Here is a 21,074-nt window from a genome sequence, read left to right as displayed (position 1 = left end):
TAGCAGTGCACATAAAACTTGTTTACAGCAGGCAGAATTTCACATGAAGAACACAAACAAGTAAGATCTGACTAGATCTGACATGATGTTAAATTAGAAAGAGGGGAAGGCAATAAATGCAAGTGTGGAAGGATACAGCAGAACAGAAATCAAATGGAAGCTTAAAGTGAGAGGAATAGTTGGTGGTAGTATTAGAGAATAAAAAGATGCGGAATTCAATTTAGAGAATTGATAAACGTGCTTAGTAAAGCTGAAGAAGGCAAAGGTTCTTTTCCAGTGTGTGTAATACCAATTTACATGGAGAAAATGGAAGATAACAAATTCTGTTGTTGCTTCGCGGACTCAATGGAAATGCCATCTGTGGGCATGATGTAACAGTGCATCAGTGAAAACAGAATTAAGATCTGAAAACCATAATCTATTAGCAAACGCGGGCAATTTAGATTTACTTTGTATCGGGTAAGATTGCTGGAGTGATTGTGGGTGTAACTTCAAATATGTAGCAAATTCAGGGAGTAGGTGGCTCTCCCAAGACTGCAGCGAGCACCACAAGAACTGCTTAGTTTAATTTGTAACAAAGGTGTTTGAATGTTACACAGTAGAAAATGTTTTCTTATTCATAAATCTAGGTAAGGACTAGAGCAAGTTGTTGTGAAATGGAAGCATGCAAGGTTTGGGGTATTTTTATAAGCAACTTTGTTAGTCTGTTGTATCATCAAATGGTATTCTTGCAGCAACTGATCTGGGGGTGAGTTATTCAGCAGTGTTGTCCTGGCATTGTCCAGATTTGAAGAGAAATCTTAGCAGTGTACATAGCATTTGCCAAATGATGTTCTCAAGCTAAGTGTTAAATTGCCAAGTTGTAACACGTATCTCTTCAGCGTGGAGACCATATCTGCATGGTTTCTCTTCTGTTAAACTTGGGACTTGCATTGATGAGGGAATTACCTTTTTGTCTGTTTTTGTCAGGTATTTGTATTAACACCACCCTGTGAATGAGTCTTAGCAAAAAAATTTTGTTTTTATGAACAGAAATTTCTAAACATGGTAATACTGTTCCAGATGTGTTTTCAAATGGAGGCCGCAGTCAATATGCACCAAAGGGAATGTGAATTCATTCTAACAAGTGATCTGTGCTTTCTAATTTCAGGTTTTGAAATTTTTAAGGTTTCCTCATGGTTCTAAGTGTATATTTCTTATCATAACTCGTGAAAATTCTTTTAGATATTGTGTACATGTTAGATGTGAAATTAAAATGTGGTATTGAACGCAGTTGCTGTACACAAAACAATTCTTTATGGAACAAAACTCACTGTAATTGTTCTAAACGTTGCTTACCAAGCATGTTTATGGCCACAAGAGGATGCTAAAGGTCCTAGTAATATTTTAAGACAAAAATGTGGGGAAAATACAGTTCATATAAAAAGTTAAGAGATATCAATATAAAATACAAATACTGTTTTCATTATTTTAATCCTAATTTTCAACTGTGCTTAGTTATATTAACAAAAAGATTGTATGTGCATCATGTTTCAAACTGCTGCTTTGATAATGTGCTCTGAGGTACTTGAGCAGTAATTGACAACATCTATTTCAATACTCACAGAAGAATTTTAATCTACATCAGCACTAGGTGCTAACATCTTGCTGTCATTTTGCTAACATGTTGCTGTCATTGTTTTCCTAACATCTTGCTTTCATCATCTTGCTAATATCATTTTGCTGTCTGCCCATTCAGGTGTCAGGTTCTTTATGTGATAGGAGACTACTTTATGTTCTATTTTTTGTATGGTTTTATTTATTTAGAACTGGTGGTGTCAGCAGGAAATAAGATCTTATAGGTAAAGAGAGATTTTGTAAGCGGAAGGACATGGATTTTGTTTGTAATTCTGCTGCCTTCTCTGCTTAGTTGTGGCTCAGTGTGTCTGCTTTTTCATCTATGTCATGTCATCTTGTCTGTTCAGGTAGTCCTTCTAGTGAACAGCTCAAACTCTTTAAGTTTGTGCAGCAGCATATAAGGACCCTCATGTTTATTACAAGAATAAATAATCCCCTTGTTAGACAATTGCTATGTTTATTTGCAATTTTAGTTCTGTCTTGTATGCCTCTTGTCCTTAGTTTGCAAATTGAAAATATACCAGATCCAATATTTTCCTTAAACAGTTTTTATTTAGGTACCTAAATAACAGGTCAGACTTCCTGGAAAAACTCCCCCTGTTGCTGTCCGTTTCATAACTGAGGCAGACTTATTTATGCACAGTGGTTTCTAAGTTTTAAACTTGGGCCATTGCTGAAGTTTTTGGAAGCAGGAAAGCAGTAGGCATTGTATAATGTGAGCCTGTTATCTTGGAGGTTTTGGAAGTCTTAAACTTGTGAAGAAAACATGCTGTTTTGAAGATCACGTTAACATCTGCCTGTCCTGTTTGCACTAAGATATTTTTTGTGTAAGACAGTGTATGTTGAAACTTGTAAATGGAGACTGCAAGTCAGCTTCATCTCTTCAAAGCAAAGCACCTTGGGGAATACTTAATAGAAGTGGTGGCAAGGGATTACAGCTAATGTGATTTTTGTATCTGTATAAATAGAAGTATCTGATTTTAAGAAAACAAAAACGGGTCTCAGTTTTGAAATTATGATGTTTACTTTTTTGTATCAGCATCCTCCTGACCCAAATTCCAGCCTCTCTTCGGCTGAAGAAATATGCCTGATTTGAAATATGAGCAGTGTTTAAATGGAGCAAAAATTACTTGCTGAAGTTTCTGGGAGTCTTGTTGATTTATTTGAATTATTTTGTAATGCAGCAACAGATACTTGTTTTGATGGCTAGCATGTTTGTTTTGTTGAGGCTCAACTTGCTGTTTCTCATTCTGTAGAAATACTGGAAAATATAAGACTAATACATAAACCAGTGTCTTTGCAACCGCGAGGACTGATCAACAAAGGAAACTGGTGCTACATCAATGCTGTATCCTTACCTTGGGAAAAACTAATACACTTAAGTTAAAGCCTTTATATTATATCTGTCAGAATTTTTCTGCATTATTCTGGTAAGTATTTTATAATATGTCTGTCTTTCCATATCCTGCACCTGTGGTTAAAGTGCTTAAGGGTAGTGTCTAGAAATCCAGGGGTGTTTTGTGCTCAGGGTCCCCCTGCAGGTGGTTGCACAATCCTATTTGCAGTTTATTCCCTCTGTCAAAATATTTCAGAACTTTCTTGTGAATGAAAACCTTCTTGTATTTTCTACTAATTTCATGTCTCTTTGTGCATAAAGTGGTTATTTATCTTTTGTACTTAAAGTAACTATTCTTACTCCTAGGGTTTTTTATTTTTTTGGCAGTTCGGTAAGTGGATCAGTTGTTTTTCTGTTGAGGAGGCTGTTGCAATCATATTTCTGTAAATGCAGTGTTTAATGGTTTTGCAGCAGGATGGAAGATTAGCTCATTCTTAATTTATTAGGATTGTACCCCCCCCCCCCCCCCCAAATAACTTGCATAACAGAAAATGCCTTTTTCAGTGCTGTATTATGACAGTTCAATAATATTTTTTATTAGTATATCTGTATCTCCTGTGTTAGCCATGGCTCACTCCAAGTGACAATCAGGATACTTTAACTTGTAATACTGCTAGAGAAAAACATTAAGATCGATTTCAAGACTAATTATTGCAGAACGTAATAACCTAATTGAGAGCAGTGACATAACCAGTTCTGCACTCATGTATTGGCTCCCATTTTTAAAGTCTTAAAATGTTACATGAGAATTTGTAACTCAATGTTTGGATGCTGTAGCGATCAAGTTAATATATGTCTGTGGCTGTTGAGATCACTGCCTCTTTTGTAGTTTCCTTACCCCTCATGTCTTCTAATACATTTCCTCTGTTCACTATTCTCACCAAGTAGCATGGATTTTTGTGTTTTTAAAGTATTTCCTCCCAATATACACTGCAGTTTTAAAGGTCACTCCAAACTCTATAGTGCAGAATGTCTTACATCACAGCAGGTACTTGTGCTGTAGTTTGGTTATGAGGGAGAATCATCCTTTTAAACTTCTGAATCCTGTCAGCTGGCTGCTGCCATTCTTGTCACAAAATGTGTTAGAGGTTATCACTTGCCAATTTTCAAATTGTTTATATTGTTAAGTGTTTCCTATGAAAGTTCTTTTCCTCTCCTGTTCCTAGACTTAATGTTTCCTTCCCCTTAAATTAAAATCTTGACATTATTGTAGTAAAATCACTACATGTTACAAATTGATGGGTTTTTTTTTTGTTGTTTTAAGTATAACTTCCGTATGTTGATGGTTAATGTTGTGATGAAAGTCCATCCATCTGCTCCAGTTTAGTTACTGGATCTACTTAATAGAGCTACCTTTGCTTTGCATATAATTTTAAATGTAATTGAATATTTGGTTAATATACAAACTGCATTCTTTGAACATTTCCTTAATGTCACTACATAGACCCTGCAAGCCTTGGTTGCTTGCCCTCCAATGTATCATTTAATGAAGTCCATTCCAATGTATTCAAAATCGCAACGGCCGTGTACCTCAACACCAATGATAGACAGTTTGTAAGTAGCTTGTTAAAAACAAAATGTGTCTGTGATCAGATTAAGCTCATTCAGCAATATCTTACTGAATGATTGTTTACTGCAGATTTTTAAAGGTGATATGTATCCAGAAGTCTTCTTTTTTTGTGCGTGTTTTTTTGGTAATACATGGCTTTTATAATGAGCTTGGTATTTTACAAATGCTTGAGTAGTCAAGGAAGATCGTTCCTGTTGCCTGAGGAGTATTGGTTTCAAATGGTGTTTAATATGCAAAAATGAACCATGAGAGCTGCAAGAACTAATTGAACAAGTTGATTTCATCAGCAATACGGGGTTAATTTTTGTGTCTGAACTTTACTCAGGCTTCATAATGATATTCTTCGATCTTATTTTATTTTTTGACAGTGATCTATTTTTATTATTTGTCCTTCTCAGTCTTTAACTTGCTGCTCATGTCTAGTTGTTCCTTCCGTTCTGTTTCAGTGTTCGTTTAATGAATGAGTTCACTAATATGCCTGTACCTCCTAAAGCAAAACAAGGTGAGTGGGAGTAGGGGGAGAAGAGTCTTAAAATCATGATCGGAAGGCTTTTGGGGTAAGGATCTGCATCGTGTGCTGTACTTAAGACCTTTAAAAAACTGGTGATTGATCCCCTTCTTGGCTCTTTGGACTTTTGAAGTTTCTTGGTATCTTAAGAAGTTTGTGGTTGGTTTTCTGCCAGTGTTAACAATTTTTCTTACTGGTGATTCATGTCAAGAAGTCATAGGTGTTGCACCTTATATTATTTTTCTTCTATTTGGTAGATCAAATGTACAACCGCAATAAGAATAATTTTTGTTGAAGGACATCTTAACAGTTAAGCTAACCTAAGAACATGCCCTTTCTAAGAAAATCCTTTGATGCTTGCTGGATTTTACTTTGCTTCCTTCCTTACATATTTCCAGCTGTTTGGCCTATCAACTTGCTCAATTCTATCATTATTCCTTAAATACTAAAGACTTACATTCATTTGGAAGAAAATAGGGCCATGATAGGTCTCTCTAGCAGTTAGAGATTGCCTGCAGACATGTTACCATGGCTTTTAATTCCTCTCCATCCTATGCACTATTTCACTGTTAAAACCGTAGAAGTGTACATTTATCATGTAGTTTTCTTTTTTAATCTCTAAACCAAATCTCTTGTATTACAAACTTATAGAAATAAAAACCAGTTTCAGGAGTGTGTTTATGTAACAGTATAAGAATATCACAAGGAGCTGGTTGTTCCAGTGATTTCCAAACAGTTCAGACATTTCTGTGGTTTGCTGCTTAGGTTTTGTTTCTGTAAAACAAATCTTAGTGTCTTATGCAACTTATTATACTTCTAGGTCATTTTATTGTCTTGTATAGTTTTCAAATCAAGTTTCTGAGGCCTTGTATTATCATTAGGTTGAACATACTGTCAGACTGCTTTTTTGTCTGGGTTTTTTTTTCCTTTTTTTCTGCAGTGAGGAAAAATGATCTATTAGAATTATGAATATATAAAAGATTTAAGGAACTGTTCTTTGAATACAAAAGTACAAAAATTTAAATAGAGCTAGAGTTGTTCCCTTATGATGGCTGTGGATATTCTTGTTAAGCTTCAGAGTGTTGACTGTAAAAAGGGGTGATACTCTAGGCCATCTGTAAGTACATAGGATTATGTAAAATGTATTTTAATCAAGAAAAGTTTACATGTAAGAGAGTGATATCCTATGAATTCTGAGCTTGAATCACTAAAATTGTAATAAAGCTAATAGTAAAAATAATTTTGGATTCCAGAAATCTAGTGATGTATGAAGAGAACATGGAGGTAGAATGTAGAAAACCTTGTCTACATCTCGTTATTTATATGTACTTCTCTTTTGCCTTGCAGCTTTAGGTGATAAAATTATGAGAGATATCCGACCAGGAGCTGCCTTTGAACCTACATATATTTATAGACTGTTAACGGTTATAAAGTCAAGCCTGTCAGAAAAGGTGAGACCTCCAAATCTTTGGCTTTTGTAATTACGTGGCAAGACAGTCACTGTTGTTAAAGCAGTGTAAAGCTAAGTATCAGGTTCTGTGCGTAAATACCAAGAAAATCAACTAGCTGATAGTTCATTGTAATGAAGTTAGACTGTCTTGATTTAAATTATAGGAAGATGTTAATTAGCAATTTGTCATGATGTGACAAATTTGTCATGATTATTCTGACATTGATATATCTGAATTAAAAAAACAACTATTGGAATGGAACATCTCTTTTTATAAGGAAGATGTCTATGGATTTATATTTAAGAAATGGACAGTTGTTCATTTCTGCTTGGGATTCAGGTTGGAAGGGTTGAAGGTATATAGAGACCTCAAGGTATTACTTCAGGTTTAGTTTCAATTTAAAGAAGAAATAATAGTCCAAACCATTTTTTGATTTGGCTGTGGCTTGGCAGCAACTTTTAATATTACTTTGAAAAGTAATAGCAAGAAACCCACCCAATTCACATGTTAAATTGAATTTGTATTGAGAAGAATGTAGAAGTGCTTGTTTCCGGGTCAAGCTTATGTGTGTACTTCTTGTGCGAGTTTACCAGTTAATGTGTTGGTTCTTTTTGACTGCTTTTGTCTAAAAATATGGGGTGGTTATAGCAAAATTTAAACTTTACTTGAGTTTACAGCTTTGACTGAGTAGTTGGTTAATTGGCTAAATTAATAGGAGAAAGCTATATGTTCAGTGTCGTTTACCTGCTATTGAAAACATGAAAATGTCCTATAATAATTGGAAAATCAAATATAATTCAGGGCAGGCAAGAGGATGCTGAAGAATACTTGGGATTTATCCTCAATGGACTACATGAAGAAATGCTGACCCTGAAGAAACTTCTCTCTCCGCATAATGGAAGTTAGTAGATTTTTTTGTATTTTCTTTTTTTTGTGTGGCTCTGTAATAGAGCAATATTTGGTGTAGGTGTTCAGATAGCAGTAGAATGCCATGTTTTAGTGAACTTGGACATTAACAAATAATCTTTTCTTGAAATCTTCCCAAAGGGTAAAATGAGTCCATTCTGTCCAATTTACAAGTGATCTCAAGTGTTACTGGGTACTTGGAAAAGCATAATCATTCTGTAAATGTTCTGAATGACAGTGATAATAAGCCATTTACTTGGTGGTCCTGAATGACACATTTCTGTATTACAAATTTTTACTGAGCTCAGCTAAGCAACTCAAGTTGACTAATCCTGTCTTAAACATGGGTGTTTGTTTGCCATTCATAATACCTGCAATGTCAGTTACTTACTGGGGTTTTGGCTTTCTCCATGGTAGTTAAAAATTATATCAGTGTGTTTTTCCACTAATCTTTAAAGCCACCATTAAGATCTTTTTTTGAAGTGGAAAATTCTAGACTAATGGCTAATTTATATCTAACGTAAAACAGAGCATATGAAATTGTTTTAAAATTTTTATTGTCAAAATTGGAGAAATTGTCTTTTAAGAAGTATTAGAATTTGTATGCGGACTAAAATGTCACTTAATTTTATAGTGCCTTTACATCTGGGTCTGCTATTAAAAATGAAACAAAACACTGTTAGTCTTAGCCAAATATTAGTCCTGCATAGAATTAAGATCACTTAATTATCCAATTTCTCTTTAGTAGGGTAAATTTTTTATGATATAAACTGATCATTCCGTATTTTGTTCTGTAGCTGTGTGCAGTTTATAGCCTCCTGACTGGCACTTGCAAAGAAAATATTTGCTAAGCTTTGGGTTCTCTGTAAAATATCTGTGCAGAAAAGGAGTTGTATTTAATAATGGCATAATTATGTTTCCAGAATAACACTTGACTTTCTAATTTTCTACCCAATGAATTTACTACTAAAAATATATCACACTTTGCTAGAAAACTACCTCTGTATACATACAGTCATCAGTGAGCTGCGTTGTGTTAATGCATGGATGTGTCCAGCTGAGAGTGGGCCTGGAATATGCTTGCTCTCATTTATTTTCTCAAATCCATGATCAATGAAAACATTCTGTCCTCTGAAAATTACTTGTATTGGGTTTTATTTCCTTTTTCAAATTCTTTATCTGTATCCATGTTTTATTTGTACAAAAATCAGTGTGGTGTTTTTTTTCCTTCTTTAAGAACTCTCAGTTTCCAATGGCCCTGAGGCTCAGACTGTTCATGAGGAAGAGGAGCAAGACGAACAAGGGGAAGGCAGTGAAGATGAATGGGAGCAAGTGGGACCTCGCAACAAATCATCAGTCACTCGACAGGCTGACTTTGTTCAGACTCCAATTACCGATATTTTTGGTGGTCATATAAGGTATAGTACTTTTCTGTAAAAGTTGTTGAGCTCACAGGCTGCTCTGCCTTTTACAGATAACGTTTTCCTCTGCATTACTTTCTGTATTTTTCACCATTGGATAGTTGGGTGGAAGAAACTGTTACGCAGTTTGTTCAGTCCAGGAGAGATGAACATTTTACATAGATACAGGTCAGGCAAAGAAGAGATTCAGACCAGCCCTGAGGAGAAGGACTTGGGAATGCTGGTCGATGAGAAAATGAACATGAGCTGGCTTCAGTGTGCGCTCGCAGCCCAGGAAGCCAGCCGTATCCTGGGCTGCATCAAAAGGAGCGTGACCAGCAGGTCGAAGGAAGTGATCTCTGCTCTGCTCTTGTGAGACCTCACTTGGAGTATTGTGTGCAGTTCTGGTGTCCTCAACATAAAAAGGGCATGAAACTGTTGGAACAAGTCCAGAGGAGGGCAACGAGGATGATCAGGGGCTGAAGCACCTCCCATATGAAGATAGGCTGAGAAAGTTGGGGCTGTTCAGCCTGGAAAAGAGAAGGCTGCATGGAGACCTCATAGCAGCCTTCCAGTACCTGAAGGGGGCCTATAGGGATGCTGGGGAGGGACTCTTCGTCAGGGGCTGTAGTGACAGGACAAGGGCTAACGGGTTAAAACTTAAACAGGGAAAGTTTAGATTGGATATAAGGAGGAAATTCTTTCCTGTTAGGGTGGTGAGGCACTGGAATGGGTTGCCCAGGGAGGTTGTGAATTCTCCATCCCTGGCAGTGTTCAAGGCCAGGTTGGACGAAGCGTTTGGTGAGATGGTTTAGTGCCCATGGCAGGGGGGTTGGAACTAGATGATCTTGAGGTCCTTTCCAACCCTAACTATTCTATGATTTTATGATTCTACCATGAAGCATTTGGTATGCAAGAGAGGGTTCAGAATATGGACCAGAATGATCAAAGGATTGATCAGTGATCAGATGATTCTGTGACTTACTGTCGAGTCTGAATCTCTTAAATTGTCTTAAAAGAATAGACTGTTTAGACAACAAAAGCCCTGAATTGCATATAGAGAATGAGTTTGAAATACATATGCTTTGTGTATTAATCTGTTAAGAACTCTGAAGAACTTTAGAGCCACTTAATTTTTATGACCTCTGAGGAGTCTTGACTAATTTTGCAAATAAGGATACAAGGGTATAGTGAGATTTGCCAAGAGTTAAATCTAGTCAGTGAAAGTGAAATAAAGAAATTGTAAACTGTTGGTGATTTAGAGACTTATGCTTCCCAGAGGCAGGAAAGTTATGTGCAATAGTTAGTGTTAAAGGCCAAAGAAATTTGGAAAAATGTAAATTACTACAAGATGTTACAGGAATGAAAAGCATGTGGGACATTACTTATATTCAGGTCTGATACCAGATGAAGGCAGAAAGTAGATAGTGAAAGAATATTTTCTGGAAAGGAAGCCTTATGATTTGTTTGGAGAAATGTGTAATTTAAAATGAAAGCAAGGTAAACTCTTGCTAAAAACATACTCAAAAACACAAATGCTGGACTTGAAGAATTATTTTTAAATTGGAGACAGACACTTAATTGCTAGTGTTTGGCCCCATTATGTTGCCAGGTATTCAGTCTAGAGGTGTGAATAATTTGGGCTAGTGCCTTCTGCCCATGAAGTGTGCTTAAATTATTCTCCTGGGATTTGAGTCAGACATCTGGCAAATAAAATGATATTTTCCATAGAAACTGGCAGACTGGTGTTCATATGTATTGATAAAATTCCACATTGATGGTATGTATATTCATGTCTCCAAGGTAGTGTTAATACCTTTATTATCTTTATCATGGTCAGAATTGATTAGATCTCTACATGATTCCATTAGTTTTTAAATTAGTACCAAGAGAACACTGTCTTTTGTAGGAAAACTACATAAACCAAAGGTAATACCAAAAACAGGCAAAAACTTGCAGCAAGCAACAGAATCACGGGGTCCAATCTGACATCTCTTGGCTGCTGTCACCACATCCACTTTATTTATCCTCCAAACCAGATCACACAATTTACCACTCAGAAACAGTGTCCCATGTGATGTTGGAAAGCTTCATCCTCAGAGGCTGAGTGTGGACATAGGAAGGATTGAATACAGAATTGCCAGTAGAATTCCACTAAATGAAAGCATCAGAAAAGGGGAAAAATTGCATGGAAAAAGCAGCTAGGGAAAAAAAAAAAGTGGTTTGAATTGGCATCTTTTGGCTTGGGAAGCTTCAGGCTGTCCTCTTGAGGTTTTAATTGTCTGTTAAATGCATATTTAAGCATGATAGCTTAAAAAAAAATAAGCCAACCCCAAAAAGTCTCCGTTAAGCAAAGTGAGACTTAAATGTTGTAAGTAAAAGATACGTGGTTCTGTCTGGATCTGCTTTGTCCGTCTGCAGAAATCCCTTTTTGACTTTCAGCTTGTGTGAATTTCAAATACTTGTTATGCAAGCCAGCTCACAGGGCAGTTAGAAGTCTGCTAAATATTTCCATGAGTAGTACCAACTTCCTTCAAATGCACTGTTTAAAAGAAAATACATCAATTACGTTGTTGTAGTCTAAACAGGCTAGCAATGGGCAGTGCTTATTTTCCTGAGAAATTCTCACTGTGGAGTTCTTACAGTACCCAAGAATAATTATTCATTTGATTAATTTCTCCTTGACCAGATGAAACATTATAATAATGATGTTGCTATAGAAAATCATAGTCCTGTAATGGTTTTACTATGAAATCAATTTTTATATGTCTTTTTGAATGAAATGTTTTCAAGACATGTTACAATTTAATTTCTAATTTTTTTTTTTTGAAAGTTTTTAGTTAACTTTTCAGAACATTATTCTGAAAATTCTTAATTAAGTCTTTAATACATGGACTTGAAAAATGCTAACAACTCCGGCTGTTTTCTGTTGATTATTTCACTAAATAATGGTTAGCTTAAAAAGGGTTTGGGAAGTATATCCAAAAGCAGGAAGACTTAACACAGTGAAGAGTTTGTTTGTTGAAATGCTGTGCTTGCCATGTGTTGAAGGTTTTGTCCTTAAATATAGCCAAGAAGGAAGTGTTAAACAGAAATAAAGATGCTACTGTTTTTCATACACTCTGTTTGCTCTAAAGGATATATATTTGCCAACATAAAGATATGTTGCCTTCCTATTGGTGCTCCAGGGCTTTGCCTGAGTCCAAGGGGCTTTTGATAAGAATTTACAGTACAGCATTAAACTTGTGTGTTAACATTTCGTATATGACCTGTAGATGTTCCAGCATGGCTACATGGATGAGAGAGCTGTGTTAATCACCTTACTACTTTCAAGCTTTGTAACGCAGTGTAACAAGCGTAACAATGTAAGAAATGAATGATTTCTTTGGCTGTATAAAACCACATTTTTGTAGCAGCTGGGTCTTTTTAATGTAAGCACTGCCTTAAAAATAATAAAAAAAAATAATTCTTCAGCCATATTGGGTGGTTTTCCGTGAAATTTAAGAAAAATTAAAAGCAGGAAGAGTCCATTTAGTGCAGTGACGTTGTGGCTGAGGGGTGTACTGCTCATTGCACAAAACAGTGGTCACCAAGCCAGGCTTCTTGAAGGCTGCAACTGAATACACTTCAAACCAAAATCAAAACCAAACAAACAGGAAGCATGTTCTCATGGCCTGGGTCATTACTCCTGCCAGTTTTCCGAAAGATTCCAGCTTATGTGCAAGGAGTCTACAGACAAAGTCTGGACACAGAAAGGATGGGAGGAAAAGGAAATGCCAGTACTCGAGGGAGCATAGTTTATATTTCCTATGGCAAGATTTAAGCAAACAATTTAAAATCACTGTGAAATTGGTTTTAGGGAAATTACTAAAAATGTTGTGTGTTTTTATTGGAGAATCTGGAATCAGGTGTGATTTTTACAGTAGAAAGTACAGTTAGAGGAGCACTAGTAGTTCGCACTTCCAAGAATCTGTTGGAAAATGTAATTTCAAAACTTTAACACAAAAGGAGTCCAGAAGCACATCTTTTTAACTGCATTATCAAAAATGTCAGTATTTTTCTTTAAAGTTTTTGTGCTAATCCAGTAAGTGATTTGATCCTTTTATAAATAAAACAGTTCAAATATAATCCTGCTCATGCGCTAAGTGGATGTGAAACACATTTAAATTGCAGTAAAGTGGATCCAGGTTATTAAAACTTAAGCTTAATCTTTGTGTGTGTTGTTTTGGATTGACTATAAATGAAGTTACTAAAGTAGACTTCAGTCCATTCTTACTTGAAGGTTCTATATTATTACTTTATTACATGCTTTATTACATTTTCTCCTTTTTGTTTCCATAGGTCTGTTGTTTACCAGCAGAGTTCTAAGGAGTCTGCTACACTGCAACCTTTCTTCACCCTGCAACTGGATATACAGTCAGACAAGATACGCACAGTTCAGGATGCATTGGAAAGTTTGGTGGCGAGAGAATCTGTCCAGGGTTACACCACAAAAACCAAGCAAGAGGTGTGTTCTGTTGACCCCTTTTTACAGTCAAATACTAAACTTTTTAAAGGCTTTTTATGCAGCTCTTGCTTTACGAATAGTTAGTTGAACACTGTTATGTTACGTTAACAAAAGAGGTACTGACCTCTTCAAAGTGTCCTGCAGTACTAAAACATGTTACACATGAACACATACACTGAAAGGGAGACAACTGACTCTTAAAACCGTGCGTGTAAGTAGGCATTCTCTTCTGAGTTGGTGTAGTAATCGGTTGGAGATTTTACTGGAGTGTGTGTTAGCAAGGTGAACTGTGGTCATAATACATGCTGTTACGAGTTAAATACCTTAGCTGATCTTAACATAATGATTCCTGGTAATTGCCAGATGTTCTTGGTAGAGGAGCAGCTCTTCAGAGTATTGTTTGAAAGCACACTCTAGCTTTAACAAGAAAACTCCCGTAGCAGAACTATTGCATTACTGTCTCTGTGGCTTTCCTCAAGGGGTTTTGATTTACCAATTTCACTTACAAATCAAAAATGAAAATATTCATTGGTGGTAGGCCTGGTAGAAACTCCCTAAAACTTCCCATGATCTTTCTGTCTGGATTAATAATCTGAAATCCTTCAATAACCAGTAACACCTCCATTCAGTAGTGTTCTTGGCACTGTGTAGTTGACTGGTTTACTGTACATAGCCTTAAAAGGAAGTAAGATGTGGAAAAAGAGAGATGGAACCAGATGTAAAATTTTATATGTCATGGCTACTTTGAAAAGGAAAAGGCTGATCTTTCTGTGATGCTTGGACAATAAACAGGAATAGGACCTGGACTAGGTGTTACCTGTGGTGCTTGTAAAGTTGTCTTCACTGCTTTAAGAGAAGGTTAGAGAGACACCAGTCAGAAATTATACAAATTGTTATAATTGATACAGAGGAGATGGAGTGAAGATCTCCAAGCACTGTGATTCACTGTCACTTCCAAGAACCAGGACACTTTATTCCATATTCTTATGCAGCTCTGCAATCTTTTTTTGTGGGTTTTTTTTTTTTTTCAAATAATACAATGCATAATAGTAATAATTGCAATAGAAAAACACTTCAAAGGAAGAAAATCATGAAGCTTTTTTCCCCATTGAGGTATTGCTTACTATGGCGTGCATTAGTGAACATCATATCTGGTGTGCGTGGATTACTCAAATGGAATTTTTGAATACACTGTTCATAATGTCTCTCAGTAGGTAGGATGGAAGGAGGCATTGTGACATTCATTTCTAACACTTCTGACATTCATCTTCATTCTGACATTCATTTCTAACACTTCTGACGTTCATCTTCATCCTGACATTCATTTCTGTAGCTGTAACTTTTCTAAATAATCCAGATGATAATACAGTTGGATAAAGACCACTTTCTTGGAAGAGCTAAAGATGGATAGCTGAAATTTGTCTTCTTTGTATGCTCAGTAGGAGTGTTGGAGAACATTTATTTCTCCAGTTGTCTTCCATGTGAAAGAAACATTTGCAATGCAAGGTCATCGTGATCTACCACACAGATTTTGTTCTGCTAGTCATTTTTGGTTTTTACTGCATATGGTTGTAACTTCTTTACTGATAACCCAGTGTTCTGTTATTGGGTTTGGAAGAAATGGGTGTTCAGATTAGGTGCTGGAGGCTTGCTCTGGTTTATATTTTAGACTCTGAATGGAAATACAAGCATTCACAATGTCCTTTAGATTTTTTTGAAGGAAATTCAAGTTGAAATAGCTGTTCTTGTATTAAGATTGAGCTGTACAGGCAGCACAAGACTTTGTAGGCAGTAATTTTCAGAATGTGTTTTAAAATTTCATCTCCATTTTACAGAAGGGAAACTCGGGATGATTGATAAAGCTAAAAATTATTGTTGTCTTCTGGCTGTTTTAATCTGGATTGGATTTTATTTTTCTTCAGCTTTTTATAAAAAGGTATCAGCTTTTAGAAATTAAAATAGCTTTTCAAAACTTCTTGCATCAGGTACCTGAGGTGTAGTGCAGTTGTCTTTTGTAGTTCAGGGTTCTCTGAAATCAACAGCCTGTGTTATAAGTTATTGACCTTCAATTAATGTATAATAACTTCCTTAGAATTACTAGTCACTAAACCACCATGAGGAGTTGTTCCTGGAGGATCTCCAGCAAGGTGTTTCTTCAGTACTGCAGAACCTAAATATCTGTGGTCATTCTGATACATTACATTCTGCTGAAAGTATTGAGTTCTTGGAGACGACACTTGGATTGAAGATTCAGTGTAGTTTAGTCATAAACTGGAGTGTTTGCCATAAATTAATATTACAACAACAGTGAATCTGTGTTTTTTGTGTTAGTGTATTCAAAATTAAATACTGGTTCCTCATTTAAAGGAGTAATTTTGAGCAATTAACAAAAAATTACAGGTTTTCTTTATCTTTGTTCTGTGTATCTGGTAGGTGGAGATCAGTCGAAGAGTGACTCTAGAAGAGCTCCCTCCTGTTCTTGTTTTACATCTCAAGCGGTTTGTGTATGAGAAGACTGGTGGATGTCAGAAGCTTATCAAGAATATTGAGTATCTTGTTGATCTGGAAATTAGTAAAGGTAAACATATTTTAATAGAATTTTCCCCTCTTTAGGGAAAACATGATACTATGTTTCTTAGGGGTATCTGTGTTTCAGTTTTCTCCCTTTTTATGCACAAGCTTTCTTCTCCATTGTTGTCTGTAGATTTGATAGTTTGAATAATAATCTTGTATGCTGCCTTTTCTTTTCCTTTTTCCTCCCTCATAAAAAATAATGTATTTGGGGTTTTGGGTTCAGTCTTGCTGAACCTGATGTTTCCTGTATATGAGTTTGGCCATCTGTTTTGTAAAGAACAATATGGCAGAAGATTTTAATGCCTTTGGCGTGTCCTGAACATTGGGTTGGCCAAATAAGAAGTCCCTGCAGGTTTAAGGAATAAGGTTGTAGACTATGGAGGACAAATATTGGAAGTGATCCTGCTGAATGAGGGGTGTGTTCCTATAAAAGTCTGTTTCCTAGTAATACTAGATACTTTTGTCTCAGATTTCATTCAGAGAAATGTCAAATTATAGTAATATACAGTGGCTGATGAAAAGAAACTAGTGTTTTATAGAAGACGGAGCCTGAAGATAGTTCAGAGATTAAACAGCCAAGTTCTCTCATTTAACAATTACCTTAAGAGGTACTAGTTTTGAAAAGTGTGAGAGTCTGCATGTAATCCCGTATCTGAAGCTTGCCAAATCAAATGCGTTTTGTTTTGGTCTGAGAAATTGACTGTTAGTTCTGATAGGGGAAAAAAAAAATCAGATTAATGGTTACTCATATTTCAAGTCAGAGATGTACATTATCAGACAGTACCTTTTTGTTTTGATATTTTATATATTTCTTCAAATAATATGAATTTGTTTGAACTAGTTCAATTTGCCTTGACTGACAAAAATGGTTGTAGTATGATTTGGAATTCGGAATTGATTTTGTCATTGGCTGACGTTAGGAATGAACGGGAACAATAGTGTGATCTTTCCCCACTCCATCCCCATCTTCTCCTACCCGCCCCCTTCATTTTTTCTGGTGGCATTTTTAAACCTTCTGTTAATGTTAGCATTCAGTAAATCTCAGAATTCATCCCCTTGATTACCAGGTATCAGAACCATGAACATTCTTTAGTGTCTAAAGAAGGCATTTTAGTTATGTTTTCTCCTTTATGATAGTGTTGGTTTCTCTGAGAAATAATTGATCCGTTCGAAATTGCATTTCTAAACTTGGTAACTATTGCCTTTGTAACTTTTTGTCTCCTCCAGAGCTACTATCTCCTGGTGTGAAAAGTAAAATATTTAAAGGCCAAAGAACCTACAGGCTCTTTGCAGGTATTTTATCTGTGTGCTTCCAGTCCCTGTATTGCAAATACAAATTCTGCATGTAAAGTTCTAGAACCACTAGAGTTTCCTGGATTATATAAAACATTTTCTTTTAAATTACTTGGAAGTAGTTTGTGAGTGTCAGAATCTTGTATTTAGTGGGGTTTTCTTGATTACCTGCATATACACATACATTGTTACATTGTGTATTTATATCTCGCTGATCCAGCATTGTACAAAACCAGAGTTCTATAACAGATCAACCCTAAAAAATACCAGCAGAAGCTGAAATACAGCTGACATGTAACTGTGCCTAAAATACACCACATATTTTCAGAATAATTTCAGACATCCTTTGAAATGACTGTTTGAATGCTGGCTTTGCATCCTTTTGAGCCCTCAAGATGAGTGTTGCTGGCAGGGTATGAATAGTGTATTGTAGGTGGAAAAGTTTAACTTGGAGATGGTGATTTTTGTGTGAGAAAACAATGTGTCTATGGTGTACACAAAATACTTAAATTGGTAGTTAATATTGAAAGCTTATATAAAAATTCAAAACCAGCATTTGAATATCTAACAAAACAGCCTCTGGGCAGTAATGAATTTCCTGAAGTTTAAAACTCTTACACAGTTTGCACCTGCTTATTTGTGTTGGCTTCAGGAGAACATAATAAAGTGAAGAACCAAAGGTCTTCACTTCTGCATCACCAAATCTGTGCCAGTTACTGGTGGCCTTGTGTGACTTGGTGGTTTGGATCCAGTTTTGTGACCACTGAGGTTAGAGAGGGAAATAACATACCTGTGTCTTGTGGAAATTCGGGAGTGTTTCTGCCAGCGTAATTTCTTTTTTTTTTTCTTTTTTTTTTTTTTTATAGTGTTTTTTATGGGACAAGTTTAGACAGTGTATTTAAGGTGGCTTGTGGAAATTCGGGAGTGTTTCTGCCAGCGTAATTTCTTTTTTTTTTCTTTTTTTTTTTTTAATAGTGTTTTTTATGGGACAAGTTTAGACAGTGTATTTAAGGTGGCTTGAAGAAAATGTGTTGCTGATTTTTCTGTTTTCTAAGTCCTTCTGTGGAAAATTTTTCATTTTTGAGTCAGTAGAGGAGTTCTCGTCTGCAGAAACTGAGTTTGTTAGATTAATTTTAAATTACTAAAATAAGCTTTTGAACTGTTTCAGCTGTTATCCAGGATTCGCCTAATTATCTAACACTAAATTTTAGAAATCAGTAATTAAAGTTTAAGCTGTAAAAAAGTTATTTTCTGAATTCCCCCAAACATATGGGTATAGTATATATAGATACTGCCTTTTTGCTTTGCTTAACTCTAGTTATTCTAACATGTTTATTTTCTTAGAAGTATGAGGAAGATCTGAGTAAGTTTGAAGTTTGACTAATCTTGAAAGAGTGTAAAGAATTTTATAATTATATACTTCTTGTCAAATAGGGCAATTCCTTCTGGTTTTATTTGTTCTTGTTAATTATAGGTCTTACTCCTAGAAGAAGTTGCATGCAATTTCCTTTATACATCCTTAGAATTACATACTTAAAAGGTCTCTTCCCTTTGGACTACTACATAGTTTTAGCAAAAGTTTTTATTTTTATTTTATTTTTACAACATTTTTTTTTACAAAATTTTTTACAAATATTTTTACAACAGCATACTGTTGTCTTCTGCAGACAGACCCCAGTGTCTAGCTTTAAGAGTATCTTGCTAAGTGTGGCAATTCCTGTTGGAAGCTCTGAAAAGTGTGCTGCACTGTTTGAGATGATCTTTGTGAGGCACATCCTTCCCAGAAGATCCTCCAGGAAGTCGTAAAAAGCAATTTGATGCTTTTGATTCTGAATTTACATAGTATCATGAGATCTGGTATACTGGAGAAACATTACTAATACTACATAGCATCAAATGTAAGCAGGAACTTACACTAGCACTTAAAAGATGTAATCATAAAGTACCAGGTTGGAAGGAACCTCAGGGATCATCTGATCCAACTTCCCTTGGCAAAGCATGACCCAGACTCGTTGTTCCAGCATGCTGTCCAGTGTTGGGGAGTTCACCACTTCCCTGGGGGAATTATTCCAATGGCTGTTTGTTCTCCTTGGGGAAAAATTTTGCTCTAGTGCCGAGTTGGGATCTCCTCAGGGGATCCCGTTACTCCCTATTACTCCTCATCTTTTCTACATGACCTTGTAAAAAGGGAGTTTCCATCTACTTTATAGCTGCCCTTTAAATACTAGAACACGGTGATAAGATCTCTGAGCCTTCTTTTCTCTCGGCTGAACAAACCCAGGTTCTTGCTTAAGCAAGATCATACCATCTGGCTAAACCATGAGTATGCTGTGAATCATAGAATAGCCAGGGTTGGAAAGGACCTTAATATCTTCTAGTTGCACTCTTTCTTTATGTGCTTTTCCAGTGGCTGTTTATCAATGTATAGTGTATATATGCATCATGACTTTCTCTTTGCAGTTGTCTATCATCACGGAAACAGCGCAACTGGTGGCCATTACACTACAGATGTCTTCCAAATTGGCCTAAACGGCTGGTTACGTATCGATGACCAGGCAGTCAAAGTAATCAACCAGAGCCAGGTGGTGAAGCCTTCTGCAGAACGCACAGCCTACCTCCTGTACTACCGCAGAGTTGACCTGCTGTGAAACCTTGCCCTTCTACGCTGTGTGTGCAAGATACCTGCTTTGTAGAACGCCAACTATCACTAACTTTTTTTTCTCCTGTAAATGCTCTTTTGAGTGATTTTTTTTTTTCTTTATTTTTCTTTTTCTTTGGTTTTTTTTTTTTCCTTCCCTTGCAACTGTGGGGTCAAATGATAAAAGAAACTGCCATGGGTTTGTGCACAAAGTAGTTTGTGTTGACTTTTGACTTTGCAGAGTGAAGTCACTTGGTTGAAAGACTCAAGTCTCATGAATCACAAAAATACAAGAAAACTCCCATTAAAAAAATTTAATCTGTGTTAATGCTGAATCCTAAGATAATGAAAGGGGATTTGCATTTGATTCCCACTTCCTAATTGCGTAGTAGAAGAAAGCCCTGCACCAGCAACAGAACTTGTAGATTTCTGTGAAAATGTTTATCTTAAGTAAAAAAATTTTAAAAATTTTTTTAAAAAAAAGCAACTAAAAAATGCTCTCTGCTCCCCCGATAGTTCTTAGTAAGTGGTAAAATGTGTATGAGATGGAAATGGTCCTACATGCTTCAAAACATGTATGAGCATATGAAATGCAGAGTTGCTGATTCCTAATAAGAAGAAACATTTTGATAATTGTGCGATGAGAAACTGCTTCAGTACACATTGCAGATCAAATATTTGGAGTTAAGATTTTAGTCTATATAGATGGGTGATTGTAACTTTATTGCTATTAAGAAATTTCAAACCGCATTTATGCTTCTGTGTACATGAAATTAAAACAAAATGGGCAAATAATTAAGATTGATACTTATTTTAAGTCTGCTTTCTTTAATTTTGCTGTCTGCTCTCCTATAATGTTAAGTTCCTAATTGTACACAGTTTAGTGATACCTAGAAGTATAAAGTTGTCGCCCATCAATAAAAGTCACAAAGTTGGTTTAAGGTGTGTGTGTGTGTGGGTTTTATTTTTCCTCAAGTGTAAATTCTACCCTTGGAAGCCCCATAGCACTTACACAGGCTGTAGATAGCATTCCACAAATTAGCATAGATTCCTTTTTCTTTTACAACTTCTTGAGACTTTGGAAATGTTCCCATTCGGCGTTGAGATGGAATTGAAATTTGAGGAGAGAAGGAAAGGGGGAGGCAAGCAGTCAACCCACAACAGCGGCAGGTCCAAGGTGGGCACGTACTGGGGTTGTGATGATCCCGGGACTG

The 21,074-nt window shown here is 36.0% G+C and overlaps 1 protein-coding gene across 2 annotated transcripts in view; it reads left to right on the top strand.

Annotated features, from left to right (window-relative positions):
- The window catches only part of USP10 (ubiquitin specific peptidase 10), a 52,208-nt gene extending 31,407 nt beyond the window's left edge, over positions 1–20,801 (top strand). For both annotated transcript variants that reach the window (XM_065662248.1, XM_065662247.1), the window contains exons 5-14: positions 2,874–2,965; positions 4,458–4,567; positions 5,030–5,085; positions 6,439–6,542; positions 7,344–7,443; positions 8,686–8,866; positions 13,190–13,355; positions 15,789–15,933; positions 17,157–17,222; positions 19,683–20,801. In XM_065662248.1, the coding sequence (XP_065518320.1) occupies positions 2,874–2,965; positions 4,458–4,567; positions 5,030–5,085; positions 6,439–6,542; positions 7,344–7,443; positions 8,686–8,866; positions 13,190–13,355; positions 15,789–15,933; positions 17,157–17,222; positions 19,683–19,870 (1,208 nt within the window). In that variant the 3' untranslated portion in view covers positions 19,871–20,801. The remainder of the gene's footprint in view (positions 1–2,873; positions 2,966–4,457; positions 4,568–5,029; positions 5,086–6,438; positions 6,543–7,343; positions 7,444–8,685; positions 8,867–13,189; positions 13,356–15,788; positions 15,934–17,156; positions 17,223–19,682) is intronic.
- Positions 20,802–21,074: the final 273 nt, after the last annotated feature.

The sequence above is a fragment of the Lathamus discolor genome, chromosome Z (assembly GCF_037157495.1).
Source record: "Lathamus discolor isolate bLatDis1 chromosome Z, bLatDis1.hap1, whole genome shotgun sequence".
Classification (NCBI taxonomy): Eukaryota; Metazoa; Chordata; class Aves; order Psittaciformes; family Psittacidae; genus Lathamus; species Lathamus discolor.
The sequence above is the reverse complement of the archived record's forward strand: the minus strand, read 5'-3'. Positions and strand labels throughout refer to the sequence as shown.